This window comes from Chironomus tepperi, unplaced genomic scaffold (genome assembly GCF_022539635.2).
Source record: "Chironomus tepperi strain 1889 unplaced genomic scaffold, CSIRO-AGI_Ctep_v1 contig_310, whole genome shotgun sequence".
NCBI classification, from domain to species: domain Eukaryota; kingdom Metazoa; phylum Arthropoda; class Insecta; order Diptera; family Chironomidae; genus Chironomus; species Chironomus tepperi.
This window is the reverse complement of record NW_027226432.1, coordinates 285,635-313,215: the sequence shown is the minus strand read 5'-3', so window position 1 is coordinate 313,215 and position 27,581 is coordinate 285,635. Positions and strand designations below refer to the sequence as shown.

General features: G+C 29.9%; 4 protein-coding genes across 5 annotated transcripts in view; 2 read left to right on the top strand and 2 right to left on the bottom strand.

Annotated features, from left to right (window-relative positions):
* The window catches only part of brat (brain tumor), a 32,904-nt gene extending 10,728 nt beyond the window's left edge, over positions 1-22,176 (bottom strand). Inside the window, exon 1 of one of the 2 annotated variants that reach the window (XM_070643479.1) lies at positions 21,767-22,176. The gene's annotated coding sequence lies outside the window, so the exon portion shown is untranslated. Of the gene's footprint in view, positions 1-4,284; positions 4,514-21,766 lie in introns of those variants that run through there. The other variant, XM_070643480.1, reaches the window with a different exon arrangement.
* Positions 1-22,831, bottom strand: part of LOC139092909 (putative mediator of RNA polymerase II transcription subunit 29) — an 81,693-nt gene extending 58,862 nt beyond the window's left edge. The window contains exon 1 of the mRNA XM_070643482.1: positions 22,532-22,831. Coding sequence (XP_070499583.1) covers positions 22,532-22,630 — 99 coding nt within the window. The 5' untranslated portion in view covers positions 22,631-22,831. The remainder of the gene's footprint in view (positions 1-22,531) is intronic.
* Positions 22,832-22,902: 71 nt separating this feature from the next.
* On the top strand, positions 22,903-24,206 carry LOC139092908 (methionine aminopeptidase-like). The gene is made up of 2 exons (XM_070643481.1): positions 22,903-23,209; positions 23,424-24,206. The coding sequence occupies exons 1-2, from the start codon at positions 22,937-22,939 to the stop codon at positions 24,084-24,086; spliced, it is 936 nt and encodes a 311-aa protein (XP_070499582.1). The 5' UTR covers positions 22,903-22,936; the 3' UTR covers positions 24,087-24,206.
* A 362-nt stretch (positions 24,207-24,568) lies between these two features.
* On the top strand, positions 24,569-26,314 carry Bug22 (cilia- and flagella-associated protein 20). The gene is made up of 4 exons (XM_070643485.1): positions 24,569-24,712; positions 24,967-25,158; positions 25,398-25,499; positions 25,800-26,314. Exons 1-4 carry the CDS (start codon positions 24,629-24,631, stop codon positions 26,019-26,021), a joined length of 600 nt encoding a protein of 199 aa, XP_070499586.1. The 5' UTR covers positions 24,569-24,628; the 3' UTR covers positions 26,022-26,314.
* Positions 26,315-27,581: the final 1,267 nt, after the last annotated feature.

The following is a 27,581-nucleotide window of genomic DNA, read 5'->3' as shown; positions in this document are numbered from 1 at the left end:
GTCACTTTGACTTAAGTGGGTGAGATGAGTTAAGGATTACGTGAGCAAGAGGCTGCGAGAGTGAAATTTTGATGGTTTTTGGAGCTTTTTATAGAAGTTGAATAGGCGCGAAGGGTAAATTTTTGACAATATAGCAACTTTTGGTAGTAAATTAATGTTTTATTGTAAATTTGACGTCATTTTAAATGACGTTGACTTATTTTCAGGCAAAATAAATACAAAGAGTCTTCAACATACTACAAATCTTCATATTACCACCTCAATCTCATCCAAATGCGTCCCACTCGGAAAAAAAATATCCTTTACATCTTTCTCATCGCTATTCAATTTTTTTGTAGCCACGCAAAAAATAAAAAGATGGAAAAAAATCTGAAGAGAATAATTTTCTTTTTTATATCACGCAATATTTGCTTACTTTGCCTCTTCATTTGAAGAGCTTTTTTTTTTTTGCTCCTCTTTCGTCTTTCCTTCCTATTTTCTTCCATCCTCAAACATCGTTCAAGAGAAAAATTCTTCCTTTTTATCATATCTCATTTCTATTGCCTTTTTATTCAGATATTTCACATATATAGATTGAATAAAAAAAAAGAATGAAGAATATGATTGAGATGAAAAGAAGATGTTTGTTTGATATTCCATTTCTAGTGATCGATTTTTTTTTCAGTTTCTGTGCTTTGTCGACTATCAAAATCAATTTTCAATTTTCTTTTCTTTCCACTCGACTCGATATAGACACTCGAACATTGAGCAATGCTCTGATGCTTTTTTATGTTTGTTATATTACGATATGAAATTCTCTTTTTTTCATTTCAAATTTTTCGATAAAATTGAGCAAAAGATTCCCCGAATGAATCACATGATTGAGAAAGTGTTGATGAAATTTGTAATATAAAAATTGAATATTTGTTTGTTTATCGATATGTGAGGAGAGATGGATGTGGAAAAAAAGGAAGGAAAAGATATTTGACTTGAGGGCGTAATAAGAAATTGATGATATTCTTCTTTCTTGTTCTGTGCATACGTATTATGTGAGAATTCAATAAATTTTTGAATTTTTATATTCATTCACCCTTCTTAAATTTCAATTTTTTGACCTCGAAGAATTCGTTTTTCATTGGGTGCTAGGCAGCGGGGTAAGCATAATTTATTGAAGATGAGGAGAGGGTTTTGGGGATGTTTGGGAATTTTTCCACGAAACCCCTTAGCAACTTGAAGATTTGTCCCACAAGCTACCCCTTTCTCCCTAGAATACGTCCCTGGTTTTAGGTAAACAAAGGATAGGTAATCAAAAAACATTTTTTATTACAAAAATTCAAATTTTACGATATTTAAACTTTTTTTTATTCAATTTTCATGTTATCCACCCCCATTTTGACCATTTATTGCTGTTGAAAGAAGCTTTTTGTAAGACTAAAAAATACCAATTTTCCCTTTATAAATTTTATTTTCAATAGAATCTTTATGCAAAGTCAATATATGTATGAATATAAAAAAAGAGGAAAAAGTCAAGCCCACCTTTTTTTCATTTAGTCTCCCCTATTTTTTTTTTTTTTTTGCCTTTTTTTTCCCAATCTTTGCAAAGTAGTAAAAGCTATATTTTCCATATGACAACACATAAATAAATATACTTTTATAATACACCTAAATTTGATATCTCTTCGCCTTCAACTCCCTTTCCCTTTCACACACATTTCATGTCTTTAGCTTCATCGCATTTATCTAAACTTTTTTTTTGTGTATACATTTATATGTGCGTTGTTGGATATAAATATATATATATGAAAACATATAAAAGCAAATAAATAAATTTTACTGGGATTGATAGCAATTCATACCAAAAAAATAAACCCATGGTATGGAATCATGTACATCAATCAAAAATTTAAAGCGTTTATGCAATGACGACGTTTACCTTTTCAAATATAATTTTTTTTTTAACCTTTTCCCAGTTTTTTTCTCTGTTCTACCTCGTCCTCCCATCGCCTTGACATGAAAGCAAAAAAAAAAAACCAAATGGGGAAAAAAAAGTTTTTTCACCCCTCATCTCCATTACGGATGCTTCATCCGTGAACGAATTTGATAAGAGAAAGGAGAACGACTTGCAACAGGCAACCAAAAATGAAGGAAAATTTTACTTTTTCGAACATCTTGTTTCTCACTCTAGATTTGAGTATAAATGAAAATATAGAAGTTTTTTTATTCGCTCTTTTATTTTTACTAATAATAAAATTCTTTTTCCCGAAAAAATTTTTATTATAGCAAAAATGCCGAAAAATTTATGGCATGTTTTTTTGTTGTTTTTTACAACGACACCGTTTATACACTGTGTATATTTTATTCGTGTTATTTATTCTATTTTTGAGCTAAATGGAAACTGTTGCTATTATCAATACAAAGAGGGAGAAAAAAAATCGAAGTAACAAATAAAAATGAATTGCCTGTTAGCGCGACAAATTTTCCTCATCGACGTCGTCATTGACGTTGTGGATGTGCGAAAGGTAATGACATTTTATGCTCTTCTCATTTTTTTTTCTCGTCAAATATCCAAATAACAAACATATGAAATGGCATCATCTCACACATCATATGGAAGGCTTATTATGTTATTTGCTTCACTTGATGCCTCGTGTTTATGATTCACACAAATACACACACACATAATTTTTTATTTCTCTACACTTGCGTCTTTCATATTCGCATGTTGAAGGCTGATTTTTTTTTATTCTTCTTCATCATAAGTCACACAGAGGAATGTGCAGGAAATAAGAGAAAAAAATATATATCTAAATGTGGAAAACAGAGATTATTATGAGGAAAATGTGTGGCAGTTTTTTTCTTTTTCTCTCTCCGTTTCTTTTGTGTGTTCACTCAAGCCATTATCGTAAAAATAAACGAAAATGATGGAAAATATGTGAAGAAATAAATGTACTTTTTTCCTTAGTTTCTTCATGATTTTTCCATAATTTTTATCTCACATCCAATTTCTTAACATGTAGATGAAGAAGATTAGATTATTGGAAGAATCTTTTTTTCCCGTGAAGAATGATTTTTCATGAGAAAGAAAACAAAGATTCAGATTCCAAACTAGAAATTGTTGAATGAATCATCAAAAATGTGTTAAGAATTTCTACGAAGATCGGGTATTTTAATGAACTTTGTAATGGAGTGTATTTTCAAATTAATTCTGTTCTTGATTGCGATGTCAAGGCGTTCATAGTTATTAAATTTATTTATGACAGAAATGGAGGCGGATTTGGAGTTATTGACTGAATAGATTTGGAGATATTGATTAAGATGAATCCAGAATGGGTTTGATAATTTGAATTTCAAATATAACTTGAACTTGATTTACATACTGTACGTTGTATCCCTTAAAACCCTAAGGATCCCTAAAATACCTAAATTGACACAAACAATCATTTACAGCCAGAACAAAAAGCCCAACCCTAAAACTTCAATTCAACAATTTTTCTCACCCCAAAAATGCTCCACACATCCAAAAAATTTTCCACAAAATTCCCTTTCCCCAACAACACTCATTTTATTATTATTATTATTATTTGTTTTCGTATTTCCTAAAAAAAACCTAACGCATTCATTCTCACATACACACATTCTCTTCTTATTCATCTGCTTTTCGTGTTTCACAACAATCAAAATAATTGGACTCTATTTTTATTTAATATTTCTCCCATTTTCGTGTTTAATTTTCAGATCATTGAGCATATATTGAATGGAAATTGAATGAAAAAAGAAAAACTTTTTATTGGTGAATTAAGAAAAAAAATATATTCGATACAGTAAAGAAAAACTTCTACGCATTAGAAGGAAGACATAAATAAGAAGGAAAAAAGTAAAAGCCAATAAACGATTTTATTTATTTTTTTGCTCAAAGTGTGTGTGTCATTATCACTTGACTCTTAATTGCCTCCCCATGAAACAAAAAAAAAGGAAGGAAAAGAAGAAGAGAAAAAATCGCCTTTTTTGTTTGCATTAGACTTTATTAGATGTATTCATAACATAGGCTAACTCTCACTCGTTTACTCAATTTATGTTTTATTTCCTTCAGCTTTGTCAGTTTACGGATATGTAAGAGATACATTTAACTGACATTAAAGAATGTTTGATACATGATTTATGCTTTGTGTATACATACAGTCTTAAATCCTCAACGCAAATTGATAATCATTTCCCAAAAAAAAAAAATTAATAAAAAATTCATCATTTTCTTCCTGCTCATCACTGCTAAAAGCAAACGAAACTGAAAATGACAAGTTTTCTTACGTATATATCATATAATTTTTTTCTGTCGTGTATCTTTGGTGACTCAACAGATTTTTTTTTCTCCACAGTGTCGTCTTTTCTCTTATTTTATATTACAACAGTCATAGGATTTTTTTATTTCACTTCCTTCTATTTGCTTTTCATTAGAAAACAAACTTTATGTGCTTCAATTGTTCTTTTACTTCACAGTCGCTTACTTTTTTAATATTATTCTTATAGCAACAAAAAAGTTTATTAAAGTTAACAATTTTTTTAAGTTTTCTCAATAAACAATTTTTTTTAATCTAAAATATTTTTCCACAATTTTTTTTTTTTCTTGACTAGAAAAGTTTTTCTGACTTTAACAAATTAAAAACAATTTTTTTTTTTGTTTCCTTAAAATTATTATCATTAAAGAGAAATATTTCTGGGGAGTTCAATTAACGAAAAACACAACAGCTCCCGCACAAAAATTTATTTTTTTATCATCAAATTTAATTTAAAAAATATTTTCTTTTATTACAATTCCATAAATTCGTTCATTAAAATTTAATTAAAGTTAATAGTTTATTAATTTTTTATTTTTCACAACAATATAAAGAAATTGGAAAGATTTTTTTTTATTGTTCGCTTCCTTCTTTCAAAAAAACTTTTTTTTTTCTATGTTTTAATAACTTTTTTTTTTATTAAATGTCGGAGATATCGTCAAATAACCAACTTAACTGTTTGACTATTTCGCGTCGAACTGAACACACAGTTGGAAAGAACATAATACACAACTTTTTCTCACTCAGCTGAAGCCTTAATGGAAAATTTTGTTTCTTTTTTTTTTTGTTTGTTATGAGTGAGTGCGGGAGAAAATTGAGAGAAATTTTGTGTGCTGTGTGAGAGTAAAATAAAATAACAAAAAATTTTCCTTTCCTTTATTCCTAATGTTGACGATTTTTTGAGAGACATGAGAATGGGATATCAACAAACGGTTTTCATAGAGAGAATGAGAGATAAAAACAAGGAGAGAGAAATAAATTGGAAATTTGTGTGAATCACAACAGAAGGTTGCGATATATGCGGATGAAAAGAATGGCAGTAAGGAGGGTGTTTTAATGGAGGGTTGAGAAGGTGGTTAGGAATTGTGAATCAAAAAGGGAGAGAGAGTTGAATGATTGTTGGGAAAATTGTTGCATGAAGTACACGAGCGCATGCGTTGATAATGCGAAAATATTATAACAAGCAGCAGCAACAACAACAATGCCTTCATCAAATTTTCATCCTCACAATCTGATACTAACACAATATTATGGAAAAAGAAGAGTCATCTCATTCCAGTATGGTTAGGGTGGTTTATAATCACCCAATTTTCCAACCTCCCATCGTTCCAACTGACAATATTTCGCAGTTTTTTAACTATCTACACAAATACATTTAGATTATATACAGTCATACACAAACAATCAATGTCTGAATGTCTGATGGCTCTGTTGCTTCGTACTTGAACTCCCCCTCGATTCCTTCTTTCCATTCTTTTCTCTCTCTCATGTTTTACTCTGTCTCTCTCACTTGTATGTTGTGTATATAAAATATATATAGGGATGAAAATAAAAGAGGGAAGAAGAAGAAGAAAATTTTCATGTTTCAAAAACCCGGAAAATTTTTCATCAGAAATAAAGCCACCCTCACAAATACCAATAAAAAAATGAAAATGCTGTGCATCTTTATGCATCTTCGACTGTATTGGTTTTGTGTTCCGTACTCAGTTGAGTGAAAAAAAAGTTTTTTTTCATTCAGAATGAACTCTACATGCCATGTTTCATGGACATGATACTGAAACTGTTGTTTGGAGAAAATACAAGGGTAGAAAATTCACTTGCATTTCCAACTCTCTCTTCTCATTCGCATTCACATTCACTCCATTTCAATTTCACAATAGCTCACCCGGGTCACCCACCAATATTCATTTTCTCTCTCACACATTTCAATACAAAAATTTTTTTTTTCACATTCTTCCCTTGTTTTATTGTGGACAATCTATTCCACTTGCTTGTTTGTGTCTTCATGCAATTTTCATTTCTGTGAGGAACTTTTATCGTTCCCTTATTTGTTGTTGTTACGATTTTCCTCAAAAGTATTCTTCTAAAACTTTTATTATTCTTCTTCCACCATCGATTCGATCGTTTCATCCCTCATTCATTTTACTCAAATTTTACTTTGTATGTTGATGATGTTATTCGCTTTCAATTGATACACACGTAGCAGTTGCATGACATGATGCGACGTCTAGTGGCCGACAGTTGAAACTTAATATTCATGGTATATAACAATACATTGTTTTTGATATTGAAAAAAGCCGAAAAAAAAAATTTATTTTCGAAATATTCTATATCCACTAGCAACAATAATAATAGATTCCGTTCATTCAACCCCTATTGAATATGAGTGTGTATATGTGTGTGCATATTTAAAAGTCGCAAATCACCCCCTTCAATCATGATGACTAAACGAAGGGAGAAAAACAGAGACTGAAAATGAATAAGCGAAAAAGGAAGCAAGAAGAACAGAAAAATACATAGCATAAAGTACACCAAAAAATTGTACATACGTATGTATATTCCATATCCACCCTCGGCTTTTTAGTTGTGATTTTTATAGATGAAGAAAAAGAGCCGTCGAGCTCGTAAAAAAAAGTATGTGGAAGGTAGAAAAAAAGAAGGAATTTTCATTTTGAACAATATGAGAGGGGTCGTTATTCCTCATACAAGTTTAGATACACAACTTATAGTAAGGATTTCTCTTTATTCACTTTCAAAATGATATTTTTCCCTGTTCAGCATCGAATTATTGCAATTGTGTGCGTTTTATGCGATAGTACATCATAAACAAAAAAAAATTAACAACAAAAAGGGGGATGAAAAACGCATACCGACCGTTGTATTTTTACTAGCACTGCTAACGCTGCAAAATAATATTAATATAGCGTTTTATGTATGAAGTATCGAAACGTTGAGTTTTTTAAAAGAGGGGTTGGCAGCAAAATATGGTTTTTACCATTCCCATATCATTCTAGGTAGCATTTGTGGATTATGTAATTTATTGTGTGTCTAAATTAGATAAAAAATAATATCAAGGAGAAGTTTGCATCATCAGCTTTATAAGATTACGTATGTTAGTATAAAATATGAAAATGTCTCATATTTTTCTGAAGGGAGCAACGATTGACGTAATTTCTAAATGTCACCCACAATTTACTTACATAAAAAAATATTCACTTTACTATTTAGAATGAAAATGCGTTTCGATGTGCCATTAATATTATTTCATACAATCATATTTTATTATATTCATGTTGTTAGCTGTTACCAGTCGTGCTATTGTCGAATCTTCCCTCGCTTTTTTTCATACCCTCTATTACTTTATCGAGCAAGGCCTCGGTGAATGAACGGGAAAAAAGAAAGGAAAATAAAGCATTTGAAAGCTTCCGAAAATGATTCTTTCATTCACTTCTTGTGGCCTTTATTTTTCTATTTCCCATTTATTTTTTCTTGCTGTCGCGTGTGTACTTGGGTATATAAATGGATGGAAAAAAGAAGAAGATGAAAAATTGAAATGAAAGATAAATTTTCTCAGTCACTGTTTGAACACTGCACTACTTCCCCTGGATTGAAAAGTCGTCGTCGTCATCATAAAATGTATGAAATCCAAACATTAAAAAAATTTATAAGAAGAAAATGAATAAGAAATTCAAGAGGAATAGATGAAAAATAAGCGACATTCATCCAGCATAATATTTATTTTTATTCCTATATAAAAAATGACGAGAATGAGTTTTAAAGTTGAGTTGGGTAAAGTGTTTGCACAACGACAAACGTTTTCTTATGTTCGTAATTCATTTTTTTTTTCGAAATTTCTTCTTTTCCATAAATCCCTTCGTTCCATAAATATATATGTATGTGCTGGATCGAGATAGAAGGAGAATAGAATGAAAAAGATAAATCAACTATAAATGTGATGAGATGTTTACACACTGGTTTTCAACTAAAGTAGTTTCTTCCTGGCATGATAAGGTAGACAAATTTCAATTTCTTATTTTAAAGGAAGCCACAAAAAGATTGACATTGAAAAGCTTTGAAATAAATTTACATTTTGTTCCCCCTTGTCGTCTCCTTTTGTTATTAAGTTACAATATTTTTTACCGAGAAGGTAGGATAGCCTTAATTAATTATTAACAAAAAACATGCAAATGAGAGATATTTGAGCAGTGAGACACCACCTAATGAATGGTCACGGTGGTCGATTTTTATCCAGAAAATTAGTTCTTCAACCGGAAATTTGCCAAACAGAATATCATTGTCTCGAGGGAGTGAGACATTAAAATATGGATATCAAATTTTACCTTGAAATTATACATTGAACAACAAAAAAGAAAAATCAACTCAAAAATCTAAAATAAAGAGCGCAAAAATCATTCAGAATGTATGCAAATTTTTCAAATAGCTTCAAGGGAGGATATACATTATACATCCAACACACACACCTGCCAATATCAACATCCTCAATTGGAAAGCAAACGTAATGGAGAAAAAAAAAAAGTTTGCAGACTGAATCAGAAATGAGAGACGAAGAGACTTTAAAGCCGCAAATCATTATAATTAGAGTTTAGAATTTTTACAGTGAATTTTATACACAAATTTTTTTGCCAGACAGCAAGCGTCTATACACACGCAACAGAGAAAGGAAGAAAATAAATTTTTGTGTTGTTTGCAAAGTGGATGGCAAAACAACAAGCACAACACAAAAAAAGGCGACCAGATTTGAGTAAAGAATTAAAAATTTATTCTTGATCTCATTTTTTAATATACGAACGGATGGAAGCTATGGTAACCCAACAACAGTACATAAGAACAAGGCAACAGAGAGCAATTGAGACAGAAACTGAACTGAAGAAATACAAAAAAAAACTGGGAATAAGGAAAGGAAAAAGGAATAAGAAGATGAAATAAAGAAGAATACTTATAAAATCTCTCACTTGAGACTCATCATATTTTTTTATGTATATATGTATGAAAATAAATATGAGGATTGAAAGAAGAAACTGATTTATGTACATAAGAAATAAATTCATAAAAAAAGGATCAACGTCTTTTGCAGAATAAAGGAGAGAAACATAATTCCTTTTTAATCAATAGAAATCCCTTAGCACAGACAAGTTCTATTGTTAAACAATGCGTAAGAACAATACATTAAAAACCTGATGGTAATATAATCATTTAAAAAAAGTTAATAAATATATAAATCCTCAGTAATATAGTGGTGAGTATCTGTCAAAAATTCTTAAGAAAATTTCACGTTTAAAGCTATTTAACGGAATTTAATTATAGCTCCAAAAAAGTATATTCATGTCATGATCATTTTTATTTTTATTATTTTTCGACATAAAAACTTCGCACTTCTCTTTTTTTTTCGGTCTTTTTATGACCGTATCATTAGAACTTTATATTATTTCACCATAAAAATTGCCTTTTTTTCTCTTCCATTCTCCCTCATATCATTAAACTTCTTCCTCCCTTATATATTCAGTTTTTGTCTGCGAAGCCTTATGAAGCCTTGAAAATGAGCCATGAAAATGAAAGCAAAAAAAAAAACTAAATTAAAACCACACGATGTCTGCATATGTGTGTGGACATATGAAACGAGTCACAAACAGCTGATTTTATAAGAAATTCTGAATTAACAATTTTTATAGCTTTTATGCTTGTAAATTAATGATTATTCGATACTTTATTTGAGGGCAATACGGGTAGTAACAGCAGCCGAAAGGAACCTTAAAATTTCTACCCGCCTGCATTGTAAAAAAATGGAATTTTTTGTCTCAGTTTCCTTTCTTCAATGATTTCTTATGAAAAATGTACAAAAAATTTTTATGACTATGTGATGCTTCTGAGAAACTTTAAAAACTTCTTCTTCTATTCCTGTTCTTTTCTTCTTTCTCTGTCTCTTTGTTCATGAACATTCTCGAGACATCACTGAACTTTTTCTCTCTTTCCTCTCTACTTTACTTACTTTATTTTAGGTTCTTCTTCATTGCAAACGCATATCTTTAACTTTTTTTGTTTCAACTACCTGACATCTACAAGATATATGGAAAAAGATGTTAAAAGGAAGGGAAACATGTTAATTCTACACATACATGCCCACCATTCATCCATTCACTCATGCATACAGATGATTTTTATTTTTTATAATGTAAGGATCTGCATACTTTTACATCCTACGTGTATATCCTTTAAAACAAAAAAAGAGAACCAGTAACAAAAAGAAGTTCACATATTTATATCTAAAGTAGTAACATTTCGTGTTTTGGAGAGAACATAAAAATGGAAAAAGGATTTGTGCTGTTATTTATTTAAAATCCATATCTTATGAGGGTTAGCAACAAATTTAAATTTTTATTTTCCTTTTTTTCTCTCATTCCTTGTAAGCTGTTTCACCTATCCTTCCACCCATTTGATTTCACCGTTTTCATTCATCCTTCGTCACCATCAATAAGAGGAGTTTTCCTTCTTTTTACATTTTTTATACTTCTCATTTTTTATTTTCCATTTATTTTCTTGCCATCATGAATTTATTCATAAGTACAGAAGGAAAAAAGTAATAATAACAAGAAAAAAAAAGTTTTCATCTCCCCCACCTTGACAATATTTATTTTATTTTATTTCCTTTTATATGTACTTGTTTATACTGTTGCTATTCACGCAGCGAATGTGACTTACTGACGATATTTTTTAAATTTAAAAAATCAACTTAAATTAAAAATAATGAAACAAAGTAAATTGATTTTCTGGATTTTATACCGAAAAAATAACGCATTAAGGAACAGGGAGAGGATATATGGTTTAGAATATTATGGAAATTTCATGGAGATTTGTTTATTGTGACTGGCTAAGTGGTAAGTAGTCTTAAGCTGTGAACTTTTTGGGGATTGTTGAACGGAAGGGAGAGTTTCAAGGGCATTGAACCTCCCCAACCACTTAAATCCTGGAATATCTCTAGAATCTTCAATATTAAGGTTTGGTCTTACACAATCTACTTAGAATCTGATTCCCAGCAACAAATTGAAACAATTACAGTCGCTAAGCCTAACATAAACCGTGCAACACTTCTCAAACCCCCCACAAATTAGTTAATATCGTTAGAAATTCATAAACAGGTTTAAAAGAAATTTTACCATTCCTTTTCTGTTACATTGGTGCCATTTCATTTTTCTTTTTCCTCCTTTTTTTTTCTCGCATATCAAACAAAGAAGCATTTTTCGACTTCCAACGGAAAGCTAACACATAAATTGATATTAAATTTTAATGTAAAACACATTCAATGCATAAACATACACACAGACTATTAGTATTCACACACAATTGGGGGGATGTAGCAGGAGAATCTGTTTTTTAAAAAATAACTACGTGACATGTAATGTGTGTTACCCCAAAAAATATATAGAGTCTGATATATTTTCATTCCACCTACATCAATCACAATTTGTCATTAATCTTCTTCGTTTTCTCTTCTTATTGTTGATGCTGATATTATTTTTTTTTTTCATGATGTTCATGTTCATTTATTGTCTAAATGGTATGAATATCTATAAAGAGATATAAATTGTGTTTTATGTTTTATGAGGTAAACTTAAACCCCGCATCCTTTAATGTTTGAAAATAGACAAGTAATTGTATGAAATACCTTACTAACTCTATACACACAATTTAAGTCTGATGATGGCACATTTAAGGAGAAAGAAAACATTTTACTATATGTATTGTATTTATTTTTCCTTTTTATACAATATTTTTTTTCATTAATTTTCATCATCATCTATCTCTTCATCATCTCCTTATGCTGTAAATAAATCTAAAGTAGATATTCTTCCAAACGTATATAGCGAATGAAAGAATAGCTACAAAAGATTGGTGTTTTTAGATAACAGGATAAAAAAGGGAGCCAAAATAAAAGAAAATTCATTATGTCGGATGTCTTCGAACTCTATTCTAGTAAATCATATACACACATGATATAAAAGCGGGTATGTTAACAATATTATAGTGGAGAGATTTGTGAAAGGTTTAATTTCTAGCGTTTTTTATGACTGCGGATGTATGGTTTATGGTAGGGATGTGTGCTATGTTCAAAGGTGTAGCCGAGATTTAGTTCCAATCCAACTCTGTTAAAATTGATGAAATTAGACCCCCCTGACTACATCTCAGACTTTAATAATCAGATATTAGTCCTATTACCACAACCCTTAGTAATATTATAGGACATGAAAAATTTATGCTGGAATCTCAACAATCTAAGGATAAATTTATTAAATCCCAAACAAAAATCAAATCAAAATTCTCCAAACTGATGATAATACGCAGCAAAATAAAAGATTCCATCATAATATATAAAATAACAAAGAATATTTCTGTGATATCAACAGAGCCACAGCAATAAAATACTCTCTAAACATAAGGAAGAGATAAAAATAAAAACTTTCTAGTCATTCATCAACAATAAGGCGAGAATTTCAAAAAAGATAGAAATGAAGTAATTTTTTAAAGGAACAATTCTTATATTGTATTTATTTAATATAATTTCATATCTCCAAAAATACACGACTACAAGTTTCTATGCCGATCATCAACCCCCCACTTACTGCTGTTAAAATGTTATTTTTTCATTTCATTTTCTAGAAATATCCTTCCATGGATATCTGACTCGTTTGTTAAATCAATTATTTTTTAGGAATCCATAGGCACATAGACGGAGTTTACTAAAAAGAGGAATTATAGATGAAATTGAAATTTTTTTTTTCTGCTTCATCCTTTTTTTTTCACCCCAAAAATCGAGCATAGAAAGGGAAAAAAATTGTGTCTGGCTGAAAAGAACGAGCGATTTTTCAATTTCTGAAGTTCCTCGAACGTGGTGGATTTAAGCATACAAATACACACACACAAAAAATGTTGCAACAACGACTTCGATACCTTTTCTGTTTACCAAAGCAACCGACAATGGGTGTTCAATGTTATTCATTGCTTTGGATCACAAAAATATTCGATTTCTCGATTGTCGATATGAATAGGGCAAGGCACAGCAACCCTTCCAGCCATTTATTTACTCTCGTTTTTCTTTGTTTTATGCGAATATACATGCATAAATTTTTATTCTTATTCTCGTTGTTCATGAAAAAAAAGGCACAACAAGAACATAAAAACAGAACTGACGGTTAAAAGTTTTGTTTTGTAAGGTAATGAATTATTCAAGCCGGTTCGAGGTTTTTTTACTAAAATTCTTCCTCTTCTTTCATTATTATTATTCTTCCTTTATTGGGCTTTGTTAGACAGGAGTAAAAAAGGGAAATATTTTTCTCTACTTTACATATTAAAAATTAAATGACTTTTCAGTACTTTCCATTTTCTTTGTAGGATTTTTCCAGTCATGAACATGAAATATGTGTAAATTCATAATGATTATGAATATAAAATGGAAAAAAAAAAGTTGTTTTTGGTTGGAATTTTTATTCATCATTTTTTGTGTGAACCCCTTTTTGTTGCCTCCTACATCATAATTTCTCATATTTTTTGCGGTATTTTTTAATAAACCTTTTCACAACTTTATGGCTGTGTACTTAGCTTTTGCTTGGTGATTATTAGTCTGAGGCAGTGTTGGTAAGTCTGATTAGTGAATGAGCTGATGCTATAGGGTGATCCATAGCTTAATTTACTGTCTAGTGAACGGAATGTTGAAGATCCTGACTGTTTCATGGCATCTGTCTAATTCTAATCAATGTATAAGTCTAGCACTATCTTACATATTGACAAATTGCTCAATACCCTTCCATATAGTGCCCTTATGTAATCTTTAGAAGTCTAACTAATACAATCTATTGACTAAACTTGTTTGTCAACGTTACAGTCCGAAAAAATCAATTTTATACATATCTACTTATACCCATATTGACTATACAAGATGTTTGGTTTCCTATTAACCCTAAGATACAACAAAAAATCCCAGGTAAGCACCTAAACACCAACACTGCTCTAAAACATTCACATCAAGCAAGGATAAGGAAGAAAGGAAACTTTTTTATTTTTGTTTATTATTGAAGTAATAAATTCATGTGCTTCGCTTTTAAGCATTAAGCAACTAAATTCAAAATTCAAAGAAAAATTAAAATTCAACAAAAAAAAGTATCGTGAAACTTCATCATTTTGCTTATTTTTCTCTTTCATTTAATTTAATTTTTGGTTGCCTCACACCGAAAGTCATTCGTTTCATTCTCTCCGTTTTGAGAATTTATGAAATTCTGTCTGTGCAACTAGCAGCAACAACAACAAAAACAGCAAGTCAACTGTATGTTGCTTGGATTTTTTTTTCTTTCTTTTTTCGTTCTTTACTTCAATTTTATTGTTGTTGCTGTTTGTTGTGCAGGCACAGACATTTTTTTTACTTTGTTATTATGTTTCATATGTCTTGATATTATTATATTCTGCATGAATATTTAGTCTCCAGCTGAATGGGATGATGGAAGAAAGAAGAACGATTGCTTTTTTTGTTAACAAAAAAGCAGCGAATATGTTCTAATTGGGAAGAATGAAAAAGAGTCGCATTGAAATAATGGAGCACCAAAAAAAAACAAATTATTTCGAGATGAAAAATCAAGAGGAACACACAAAAAAAAATATCGTTTTCAACAAATTTTGGATCTCATGAAGAGCGAATGAAGATTAAGATAAAGCGAAAGAAAAAAAAAATCAGAAGGAGGTACATATAAGCGAATTACGTCAGCAATTTCTGATAGAAATTCGATATTATTAATAGAAATTTTCATGTCAGTTGAATATTAAGTTGTTTAATACAACCGAATTTTTTTTTCTTCCTAAATAACTCAACAAAATTTTTGATATTAAACATGTTTTAAGTAATTTTTCTCTGTAGCTAACTCGTGTGTATTTTTTTAAATGGAATTGAAGTATGGGAAATTTTCTTTTTAAATTGTCAAATCCTAAGAGGATCAATTAATGAATTGATTGAAGCTTGCGATCTTTTTGAGGTCATTTACTAATTGTGTCTTGAAAAATTGAGATCTTTCAGACCTATACGTCACTAATGTCTAATTACTAACGACAATAGGCATCGATATAAATCATGGTCATCAAACAATGTAATTTTAATGCTACAGAATACCAAGAAACCCTAAAATCAATTAAAATCCAAACAATTCCCAATCAAATACCCAGAATTTAACCTTACTTGACCTTCCGCCTCAAAAAAAATGCCGGCTAATGCTCTTCAATCGTTCAAAATTATATCACATGAAGAAAAAGAAAAAAAAAATTTATCGTATCTCAATGCATTATTTGTAGACTCACTTCCATCCTCTTTCTCGCACTCGATTTTAATGTCTCTTATTTTTTTCTTTATACATTTCCTGCATTCATCGCCCATCATGCTTTATATTTATAAATTACTGAATCTTTTTCCTTCTTTATCCACGTTCTTATATTGCCATCTCACTTCTCCGTGTATAATATTTGCAGTTTTTTTTTTATTTCATTCTTAAATGAACTCGCAGACGATTTCTTTGCTGACACATTGAATAAAAATTTCAATTTGTTTTGAGTTTTTAAGAAGAAGTGCGTTATTCAAGATTGTGTATTTTTTTGTTTTTAAGGTTAAAAAGGCTAAAGCAAGTCTCACATAAAGTATATAGAAGTCAGTTATGGTGCTTCATCATAAATTAATCATTAGAAAGGGTGGCCCCGAGTTCAAGTGTACGCAGAAAAATTGAGTTAGTCTTTGCTGTATACGACTTTTCAACACATTTAACGAAATTTAGTTTGGAAGGAGCTGGCGGTAGCAGTTTGGTAGTCTATGTTATGTATGTTTTGGCTGTCTTTTAGGGAAATTTGATTTTGACATAAGCTTTTGAAGGAAAATTTGATTACATCTAGTTGTGACTCACAAGAGCTTCTAATTGACACATATTATGTATTATGTATTAAACTGAGTCAACTAGACTCAAAATATCAATGCATAATACATATCGACCATAAGCTTTGTTAGCAACAATCTATGTATTAGAAAATTACCAAATTATATATTTCCTACATTCTCACTGCGCTTTTACATTAGAGCAATCATTTATTCAAGTTTTAGTTCCCTTAGTTCCCATTCAAGCAGAAATTATAACGATGATGAAGAAGACAATAGACGTTGTAGACATGAGTAAAGGCAATAAGTTGAGAAACAGAGCAAGCGAGGCTCCATTCATTTAATTTTCATAATTTCATTTAGAATTTAGTTTTTATGATGTTTTTTTATGTGAAGCTTTAAGTATCTCTTGCGATAATGTCTGACAGACTCGCGGAGGAATCCTTTAATGATTCAAATTCTAAATAACTTTTTATGTCAATTTTAATGAAATAAAATTTCAAGAGAAATTAAAGCATGGGAGATGTGCTTTGTACATTCAAGTCATATTAGCCATATCGTAATGCTTTTACTCAGAATAGCTTAAAATTAGCAAAAGTTATGAGAACCAGTGAGTCATATAATGGGTAGAAAATGTAAGTAACATTAAGATTCATTTACATTGTAGCAGTCTACCGTAAAAACATTCCCTTAAGTGAAGTAAAATTAACGACAAAGTGTAAAAAACCTTTTTTTTTTGTCTTCATCTCCAAAAGCATGAAATATTCTCCCACAAACAATGTTTACTTTATATTTATGCATTATGCTCAATCTTCGACTATTTGTTTGAAGTCAAGCAAATAGTAATTCCATAGTCTGTTTATTTTACTGTCTCCCGGTTCTTTTTTTTTTACTCTGTATTTCTCCAAACAACCATCAGCCCAGCGCGCCGACACTTATTATTCTTCACTCACATACTTCGTGAATGTATTGGAAACATATAAAGCAAGAACAGAAAAAAAATTTTATTTATTTTATTATTTTTTTTTTTTCGTTTCCATCCGCTGTTTGGTTTCATGTGCCACACAGAAGAAAGAAAAAATGTATGTACGGAGCAAAATGATAGAGTGAATATTCTTTTCACATACATATGTAGTTGTGTGTCTATGTGACTCTCAGCCGGAGAACCCGATTGTGTTGTTTTGGGATGATGAACCCAACGACGTGATGACGAAGCGGAGCAGTGAGGCAAAGCGAGAAAATATAATAAAAATGCGGAGTGGAAATGAAATATAAAAAAAATTCTATTTAAATAGGAAATATATGTACACATATTCGTTTCAAAGTTAAAGAGCTATTTGGAAGCTTCTTCTTTTCTGTTTTGTATATAAAATGTAATTTTTTTTTTCGCCGACAAACGCTTAATCATAACTATTTTGTGTATGAAAACAATTTCTTGTGAAATGTTCAATGCTCAATTGAATTTTTTCTTGAAAGGAAATATTTCGTCATAATAATGAAATTTGATAGCATGCAGCTTTAGTCTCATCGGGAGGGTCTCTACGGTCTTCTTCTTTTTTGCGTAATATTATTGACAGTTAATCGATTCACATTCATATGTCACATTGACAACAGCAAGCGACTACATGTCCAGGACTTTTTTATTATTTTTTTTCTTCTTCGTCCTCGTCGCCTTTATTAATGTATTGCATTTCTAAAGGGTATGGGAATGGTAATGTTCGAATTATGGATGTCTGTCTGTCGGTGAGTTGTACTTGATCCAATATGGTATGTAATTGTTTTGAATTTTAATAAACTAATCTATCCAAATATGAAATATTGAGGGTCTAAGCTCCACAAATGAATAATTTTGATTGTATGGAATCGAAAAAAGCGCTTTCGTCCACCACAAGTCAAAAAATCTATCAAAATATTAATATTTTTCTCAATATTAGCGCGATTTCCCCAACAATTTGAGCACGTACATTTAAATCAAACAGCACGCAGTTCAGTGTCAAGTATTATGAAGCATAGCAACCAAGTCACACAAGAATAAAAGAAGAAAACATGTGTATGGTGAATATGGGGGGAAAAAAGAGCATAAAATGGAAAATTCTCGGTCCCTATATCGAAAAAAATTGTTATGTGTCGTATATGAAATGAAAAAAAAAAGAATTTCATTTTCAATGGCTCATTCTCTCTCTCTTTACTACTACTTTTGCTTGCTGCTGTTATGTAGACGATTACGTTCTCCGGCTGTTTATGAAAGGCAATGTACATGGATTCAATGTTGGATAACAACAAAAATTTGTTGTTGCTATGATTAAATATTATATTCATGTACAATTTTTTTTCATTCTTTCTTTTTTCGGTCTCAACATTTCTTCTTTTTACATCTATTTTGTACTAATACAAGCACTTTCTGGAATATTCTATGTGCATTGCTCTCTTTTTTATGTGACGAGAGGCAGATTTTGGATATTTAATGAAAAATTGGTTCGCGCTTTTCATCGACATTTGAATAAATCTGAGGTTGCCGGCCTTTGAAAAAAAAAGAAGAAAAAAAACATTCTGGATGTGAAATATATTCATAAATTCAATTTACGGAAGGGAGAGATGTTTAATCTGTATCAGCGGCGATGATTGAGAATCATAAATTAAGTTTTTTTTTAAAGCGCGATTATTTCAAAATTGGGTTTTTTTTCTGGTTCTAGATTGGATTATAATCCGGTAGACTCAGCAGTTCATAAATATGTGAATAAAAATGCATTTTTAATAATTTTTGAAAGTTACCGGCCTTCTAAAATTGATGAATAAAGCTTTGTGAAAGACAATAAGTCAAAATAAATTATGAAATTTGAATATGTAAAGTATGTTTTATAATACTTTATATTTTGCATGACTGAATGAAGTAATTATAATACTTTGCATAAAATGTATTACAATAATTTGCATTATTATGGAATAACTCAAAAAATTTTACAAATTTTGTTCCAAATTTAACAAAAACAGAAGGGATTGGATGAGGATTTTAACAGGGCTTCTCAGGCAGAACTAGAATCGATTCTGATTTTGTAATGAAATTGTCGAAAATTAGATGAATTCGAGTTGGCTTGAATAGACTTTTTCGTTCAAAATTGGTCATAGTGTGCAGCAGGTACAAACTGCTAAAGCGCCAAAAAGAATTGCATTTTCGTCACTTTCCTATTAAACATCCTAACTGCATACCTGACTTTACGTTCTACACACAAAAAGCAGTCTATACTGAATGAAATTGTAAAACCTTGGCTCATACAACTTCCTTTAAACACAAGCTAGAGAAATTGCAATTTTTATTCACATTTATAAACCGGTGTTGGAACTTTAAATCAATCAATGTGACTTTTAGAACTGATGTACTAATCAATAATCTAATTTTTATCAAATTTTATCAGTAAGGTATATTTGCTGACAACAAAATATCAATATATCTTGATTAGCACATTAATTCATTTCTTTTGAAAATGATTCACTCGAAATGGAAGCTCAAACATTAAATTTACCGGTAAAAAATGCATCACACACATCCGAAAACCTTTTTGTTTCCCTCCTATAATTCATTCTACACAAATTTAGTAATATTTATGGACTACGAGTAACAAGAAAAAGATAAATGTATGTTGATCAAGAAGATATTAAGATGAATAAATTAGAAAAATATGGGGCAAAATAGGAAGAGTAAAAATTCTTGTGAATAGGAAAAAAGAAAAGAAAGAAAAAAATCTTCGACGCAATTAAACAGAAGAAAAATTGAAATTTTTCTCCATGCTCACGATCGTGTTTTATACATTTTCACATACACAAGCTCGTGAATGAAAAAGAAAGAAAAAGAAAAATAATAAAAATTTCCTCATCGCACGACGACATGGAGAGAAGATAGAGAAGAAAAATTTTATCCGTCATGGAAATTTTCCAAAAAGCACATTTTGAAGCTAAAACTCCAAAGGAAAATGGGAAAATAATCATCATGAACGAAAAAAATTATATTAATTTTTTTCCCTCGAAAAACAATTTTTTTTTACATCGAGAGGTTTTTCTTTCGAATAAACATAACAAGAAATGAAAAGAATTTAATTTTTCTTTCTTTTCCTCGTTCGGACGTTTTGTATAAAATTTTTTCCATTAAATTAATTTTTAGCGCAATTCGTCAAAAACTTTACTGTCTGGATGCTTATTGAACTGTCATTATGTCGGCGGGTATTTGCTTGAAATTGTGAAATTATAACCGTTATTATTCTAATAATTTTTGACAAATTTCAGGGAAATTTAATTTTAAAATTTTCATGACCGTTAAGTTTTGAAATTTAATTTCAAAATTTTGAATGTCAAAATGTTTGAAACCTTTGAAAATTGTTAAATTGAAATTGAATCTTTGAAGGTCGTTAAATTTTGAATTTTAATATTTGAATCAAATTTATAGCATGTAAAATGCGCCCTACGAGCATAATAAACAGAGCATTTAAAATGCTGTTAGAAAATTAAATTTTCATCTTCACTCTATGGAAGATTCAATTTTATTTCATAATGTAGACAGTTTAAATGGCATCCTAACGCATTTTCATCATCTACTAACAACAAAAAAAAAGAACCTTCATAAACACTCACAAATATTTTACACACACACACACACAGAAGTTCATGGAAATAAATAAGTTTTATGTTCATATCGTCGTTGCATTTTATGTACATATGTACACGACAAAAAAAAAATATGAAAGAGAAGAGCAGAACAGGCAACAACAAATCGTTCACAAAGCTGCATTGAAACATGTCTGAATCCCTTTTTTTCTGTTATGGAACCATTTGCATTGATATTATTATTGCTATTACACAAAAGCAGAAAAGAGTAAGTGGCAAACCATAAAGAGCATTTTTTTTCCAACCCCTAGAAACAAAAACAGGGATTTTTTTTTCGTCGTTTGCTTCTTCTATCCTGTTTCTGTAGTTTTCAGGTTTAAAATCAGTTATTTTTCCCTGATGCGTTGAATGACAATTATGGATGGATGTATTTTATTTTGCACAACAAACTTCATTTTTGTTTCAGTCGCTCAGTTTAAAAATTAATACTTCTCTGTGTTTTTTTGTTTTATTCTCGTCTCGTGTTCCATTCCAGACAGTCCAATTACTTTTTGTTTCTATATCAATTTTTTTGAAATTCTTTTTTTCAATTTTTATTTTTTATTTTTATGTCTTTCTTCCACAAATACCAAAAAATATATAGGAGAATCTTTAACTAATACAGATGGAGATAAATGAGGAACAGACTCCATCTGCTATACTTATTATACTTTTTTTGCGGAAAAATGCTCTTACATTTCTCCGGATGTAAATAAATAAGAAAGAATATATTCTTTATTTCATGACTATTTTATTTAATACTCGGTAAAATGCTTAAAAAAATCGTTGATATGTGTGGAAGAAAAAAAGCCGACAAGAACTTTCACTTTTCATTGGATTTTCCACGAGAATAAAATAATTTTTTTTCTTACTTCTTATATGTAGGAATAAAAAAAAATATAATTACCGATTTATTTATTCACTCTTTATTATTTTTGTTTAGTTAATTTAATTCACTTTTCTATATGCACTCACACTAGATTTTTATATTTGCACCAAATTCTTTGTTTCTTCACTTTTATTTTATTACTGAAAAAACTCTTCCTCTTTCCTTTGTGTCTGGAGACCTTTTTTTTATATTATTTAAATTTTATTGCAATATAGTCAGGCTTGCATGTTCATTCATCAAAGTAATTAATTAAATTTAAGATCAATTTTATTTATCGATTTAAAAATTGTCTTAATTAATTAGGCTATAATTAATTGCATTAATTTTTTTTTCTCTGCCGTTTGTCTTCTTTTTTCCTAATGTTCTTGTGAATATTTTTTTTTAAACAAGCACTAGTTTGGTTAATTCAAAAGCGCGTAAAATTTAAACTGATCTTCACGGAGGGCAAATACAAACTGACTTTTTGAAGCATACGATTTTAGCGAACGTCTAATTCGGATTAGACGATTTGAGCGGATTGGAATCGTCGAATTTGAAATTTGAATTTTTAAAATATCCGTTAACATTGTTTTGATTAAATTTTAGACGAGTTTAAAACAATTGTATTAGATTCCTATTATAATCAGAGATTTAATCAATAATTCTATTGATTCATGTTTGTTTCTTCACCAGAATACACTTTTCATTCATGATCCCACATGATAACATCCATAAATATTTAAATGTCATAAATTTCTCTCAAACACATAACCCAAAAAAATTAAAATAAATCTTTGGACTCACCTTGATTCGCTCCTTCATGTTCCTATTGTATTTAACACGATCAGGTTCGTCATCTCTTAATGATTCTTCCACAATATTTTCAACCGATCTTTTTGCCATTGTTAATTAATAACCTTTAAAACGTAAACAATAAACAAATTTTTTTCAACTTTTTAAAAATTTTCACTTTTTGACATTAACTCGCGACTTTTCTCTTAACATTCAATGATTACTATGTCTTATCGTTATTATCTATTAATTTGCGGTGTTATTTTAATTGTTAAAACACGATTAATACTCGAATTAAATATTTTTGCACAAAAATTTTCGCACCAGATGAGAAGTCGACGAAACAATGAAAAACTCGACAAAAAACATTCAAAAGTCTACAAAACATATGTTGATTTTGTAAATAAAAACATTGAAATGCTTACTTTGAGAAAATTTAATTTTAATGCAGTTAAAACTATTAAAAATAGCATAAGGACATTTGTAAACGTTATTTATGAACCTGGAGAAGTGGAATCTAGTTATGTTGTACCGGATCACATAGTTAAGCCAAGCTATTACACAGAAATAAATAAACCAGCCAATTTAATTGGAAAAATAAACATTAACAATGAAAATCAGATCAAAAATATGCGAAAGAGCTGCAAAATTGCTGCTAACATACTAGAGAAGTGTCATGAGATTGTTAAGGTAAGAATCTATAAGATCCAGTCGGTTTTTGAAGAATTTTCCATGTTATGCAGTCTAATGCGAAATAACCATGAACTTGACCTTCAAATCGCTCCTTTTTACTGATATCAAAAAGTGTACTGGATTATTTATCAACTCAGTTGCGTACTTTTAGATCCAGTATACATTTTTTGTATTATTCCTAATTAATCACTAAAATTTCATATCATTACAGCCAGGGATTTCAACGCACGAAATTGACAGATTTGTCTTCAATGAAATAATAAAACAGAACTGCTATCCATCACCTCTTTATTATTGTGGATATCCAAAAGCTATTTGCACATCTGTAAATAATGTTGCATGTCATGGAATTCCGGACAGCAGAAAATTAATGGATGGGGACATTATTAATATTGATATAACAGTATTTCATCAAAATTGTCACGGAGACTGTTCAAAGACTTTTTTGGTCGGGAATGTCGACGATAATGGAAGATATCTGGTCTATCACAATGAAAAAGCACTTTATGAAGCCATAAAAATCTGCAGACCTGGTGTTGATTTTCGAGAAATTGGAAAGGCTTTGCAAGCTTACGCAAATCGAGCAGAACTGAATATTGTCCAAGACTTTATTGGTCATGGAATTGGCGAGGAGTTCCACTGTCCACCAGAAATTTATCATTTTGAGAATGACTATGAAATTGGAACCATGGAAAAAGGAATGATTTTCACAATTGAGCCAATATTCTCTGAAGGAGCTGGTGAAATTGAATTATGGGAAGATGAATGGACTGTTAGCACAATAGATAATAGTAGAACTAGTCAGCATGAACATACAGTTCTCATTAATGAAGATTCATGTGAAATTTTAACTATGCCTGATCCGTCCAAGTAATCCTTATTTGTTCTACGACAAAAAGTTTCAAGATTTGATTATTTTAAGAAAATTATAGTTATAGTCAATAAGTCAAGTTTATGCAATAAACATGAGCATTTCATTAGTCTACAACATGTATTCAGTAATGTTTCTATGCCAACTGTTGCTTCTTTCTTTATTATTTCGCATAAAACAAAGTTATTGTCTTGATGACAGCTTGCGGATGTTATAAATATTGATTTTCTAGGTTCTTCTGAATGTTGTGAATGTCATGCAATGTTCCAACAATTTTTAGTTATTTTAATTTATTCGATTTAATTTAGTTCCTAAAAGTATCACATCTTGAGTCCGTTATTTTTTGGATGTCGTAAAAATTTCAAATTTAAACTGAATTTCTACAAATTTCTCCAAAAATTCAAAATTAAAACGACCGTTAGTAGAAATTTTCACAACTACAACCACACAAATTGTAGAAATTTTCATTCATTCTCATCAAAATATTCAGAAAGTAAACATCATAAAAATTTTATCGTGATTTTTAAAATTATTAAGTGAAAGATATGTTCAAAAACACATTTCAGTCAGGATTTTTATCAATCCTTTATAGTATCGGCAGTAAACCTTTACAAATATGGGACAAAAAGGTGAGTTTTCGTGAATTTTCGAAAATATTAGCGGCAAAATTTAATGTTTTGAATTAAATTATAATTATGCTGAGCTATTCATGTGAATTATGTTTATTTTCTCATGTCTGTAATTAAATTTAATGAGTAAATCATAAAAGATGTCAAGAACTGGCGTGAAATATAAGATCCAGAAAATCACATGAATCTCAGCATAAATCACGTTATTATCAATTAAATAAGCTTACTAACATTAAATTAATCTACAATTCTAGGTGCGAAACGGACATATAAAACGGATTACAGACAATGACATTCAGAGTTTGGTGTTGGAGATAATCTCAAGTAATGTATCAGTGACGTTCATAACATGCCCATCAGATCCAAAAAAGACTCTAGGAATTAAGTTACCATTTCTGGTCATGATCATAAAGAATCTTAAGAAATATTTCACATTTGAAGTTCAAGTAAGTTCCAGATACAGCCTACTTCTTCAATTCATAAAGAAAATTTCATTAATTTCTATGAGGAAAATCAATAAATTTTCCATGTTAAGCTATTGTTGATTTTTATTCGTTGCTAAGCATGAAAAGTTCGTTGCTATGAACGAAAAGAAATCAAGACCATACGTGATGTATGAATTTGAATTTCAATCGGGTGTTAATGCTCTCATTTGACTAATTATCCTTTTTGTATTTGGTTTAAGGTTCTTGATGATAAAAATGTTAGGAGGCGATTTAGAGCTTCAAATTATCAATCAACGACTAGAGTGAAGCCATTCATTTGTACGATGCCGATGAGACTTGATGTAAGAAAAAACTTTTGTTTGGCTGGACAGCTTTTGGAGGGATGATTGAGGCGCATTTCACTTGCTGGAACTGCTGTTTTCAGATTCAATTTATTGGATTAACTTAATCCAAGGATTAATTTAATCCAAACTTTTAATCCTTGGATTAAACAATGTTTTATAATTCTGGTTCATGACAACCAAGCCAGTCAAAGTGACTCAAGTAGCACAATCATCCCAACAACCAAACAGTCAAAAACAACTTAATGCAAATAACTATAACTTTGCCTAACATTTAATTTATTTATTTATTCTTTATAGGAGGGTTGGAATCAAATTCAGTTTAATTTATCAGATTTCACACGACGTGCATATGGAACTAATTATGTGGAAACCTTGCGTGTTCAAATTCATGCCAATTGTCGAATAAGACGTGTCTATTTCTCCGATCGCTTATATTCCGAAGATGAGTTACCAGCTGAATTTAAATTATTTTTGCCAATCCAAAAGCCACAGCAGTCAAAAGTTCAAGTAGCACAATAAAGTCACCGATAATATTTCATGTTTCAATATATTTCAGCACCAATTTTTTGTGATCTTCAAGCGATAAACAAGAAATATTTTTAATAAATCACCAAGTTTGCTCATTTTAATGCACAGAACATCAATGTCATTGCAAAAAAGATATTAAATAAATTTTGTATAAAATTTGAAGGTGAAAAATGACTTTTTTGCAACATTTTTGTGCACTTATCAAAACAGGATATACCTAAATAATAAAGATAATTATTTTTGATCTAAGGACATACCCAAAAAATCCAAAAAAATATTAAATTGACGAGAAAAAAATGAATAAAAAAGAAAATAATTTTATGATAGGTAAAATATCAATCGAAATGATTGTTTTGACAGTTGCATGCTATTGTTAGGATTGTTTGAGTAGGAATTGGGATCATTAACCTTAGGAAAATTATTATTGCCTATATTCGAACAATATTTTTTGACGCAATTTAGGTATGGAAAATGTGCCGGGAAATGTGATTTGTTTGATATATGTTTGGATATTGTTTATTATTATTCTGAGTCGTACCTATGACTATACTCATTTAAACTTAATTTTAATTCATGAAAAGTTCGTTAAATTTCAAAAGTTTTTATTTTAAATTTTAAAAGTCCGTTAAGTTTTGAATTGTCAAATTTTCTAAGTTCATTTCCAATTAAATAATGTCTCGAGTTTATTTGCATTTTGTAGCAATTACCCAACTTGCTTCTTTATTTCATATTATAGCATGACGCGCTATAAGTTTATTTTCTATCCATCCATATAAATGCGGACACATCAGCGAAAAAATCTGATATTATTTTCTTATTAAATGAGTCGCAAAATCAATGAAAGAAGTCTTTGAGAGGGGAATTGCAACTCAGGTTAAGGATTGACTGCTCCTCTTGGAGATTTAGAGGTTATTCATTTATTACGCTTCGTTTTTAGGTTCTAATGACCCTAAACAGTGTTTAAGATATAGAACTAAAAATTGGGCAATGTGATTTATTGGAACAGATCATCAATGGTGTAGTTAACAGACGAGAAAGATGCATCAGCCGTGACATGGGTAAAAGTTCAAATTTCTCGAAATTTTAAAAAGATTTTGCAAAGAACCTTAGAACTGCATTTAAGAAGTGAATGAGCCCCTTATTAAATATCTGAAGTAATCGACAAATATGACTGCCCTAATATTTTTAATATAAAAGTGCGAATGAGTCTCATTACACATCGTGAATTTGATAAAAGCACACTCAAATTAAGAACGCAATAGGAAAAATATTTTAAAGTTAACAAAGTTCCTGAAAGTTTTTGTCGAATTTTTAAATTGATAGAATAAATTTCAAAAGCTCGGTTTTTGAATTACCTAATTTTTAAAATTTCAATTTTCAAAGCTCGATAAATTTTCATGCTACATTTTTGAAAATTTCCGAAATTTGAACTCTCAGTAAACATTGACATTTGACTTAAATTTAAATTAATTAAGTAAAATTTTCAAAATTCACGTAAAATTTTAATTATCTTCAAAATTATCACTAACAAATTAATATGGACACTGAAAA

Coding starts and splice junctions, on each gene's coding strand:
- LOC139092908 (XM_070643481.1), top strand. CDS start 22,937: ATGCTTACTTTGAGAAAATTTAATTTTAATGCAGTTAAAACTATTAAA. Junction 23,210..23,423: donor AGTGTCATGAGATTGTTAAG/GTAAGAATCTAT, acceptor ATATCATTACAG/CCAGGGATTTCAACGCACGA.
- Bug22 (XM_070643485.1), top strand. CDS start 24,629: ATGTTCAAAAACACATTTCAGTCAGGATTTTTATCAATCCTTTATAGT. Junction 25,159..25,397: donor ATTTCACATTTGAAGTTCAA/GTAAGTTCCAGA, acceptor ATTTGGTTTAAG/GTTCTTGATGATAAAAATGT. Junction 25,500..25,799: donor CGATGCCGATGAGACTTGAT/GTAAGAAAAAAC, acceptor TATTCTTTATAG/GAGGGTTGGAATCAAATTCA.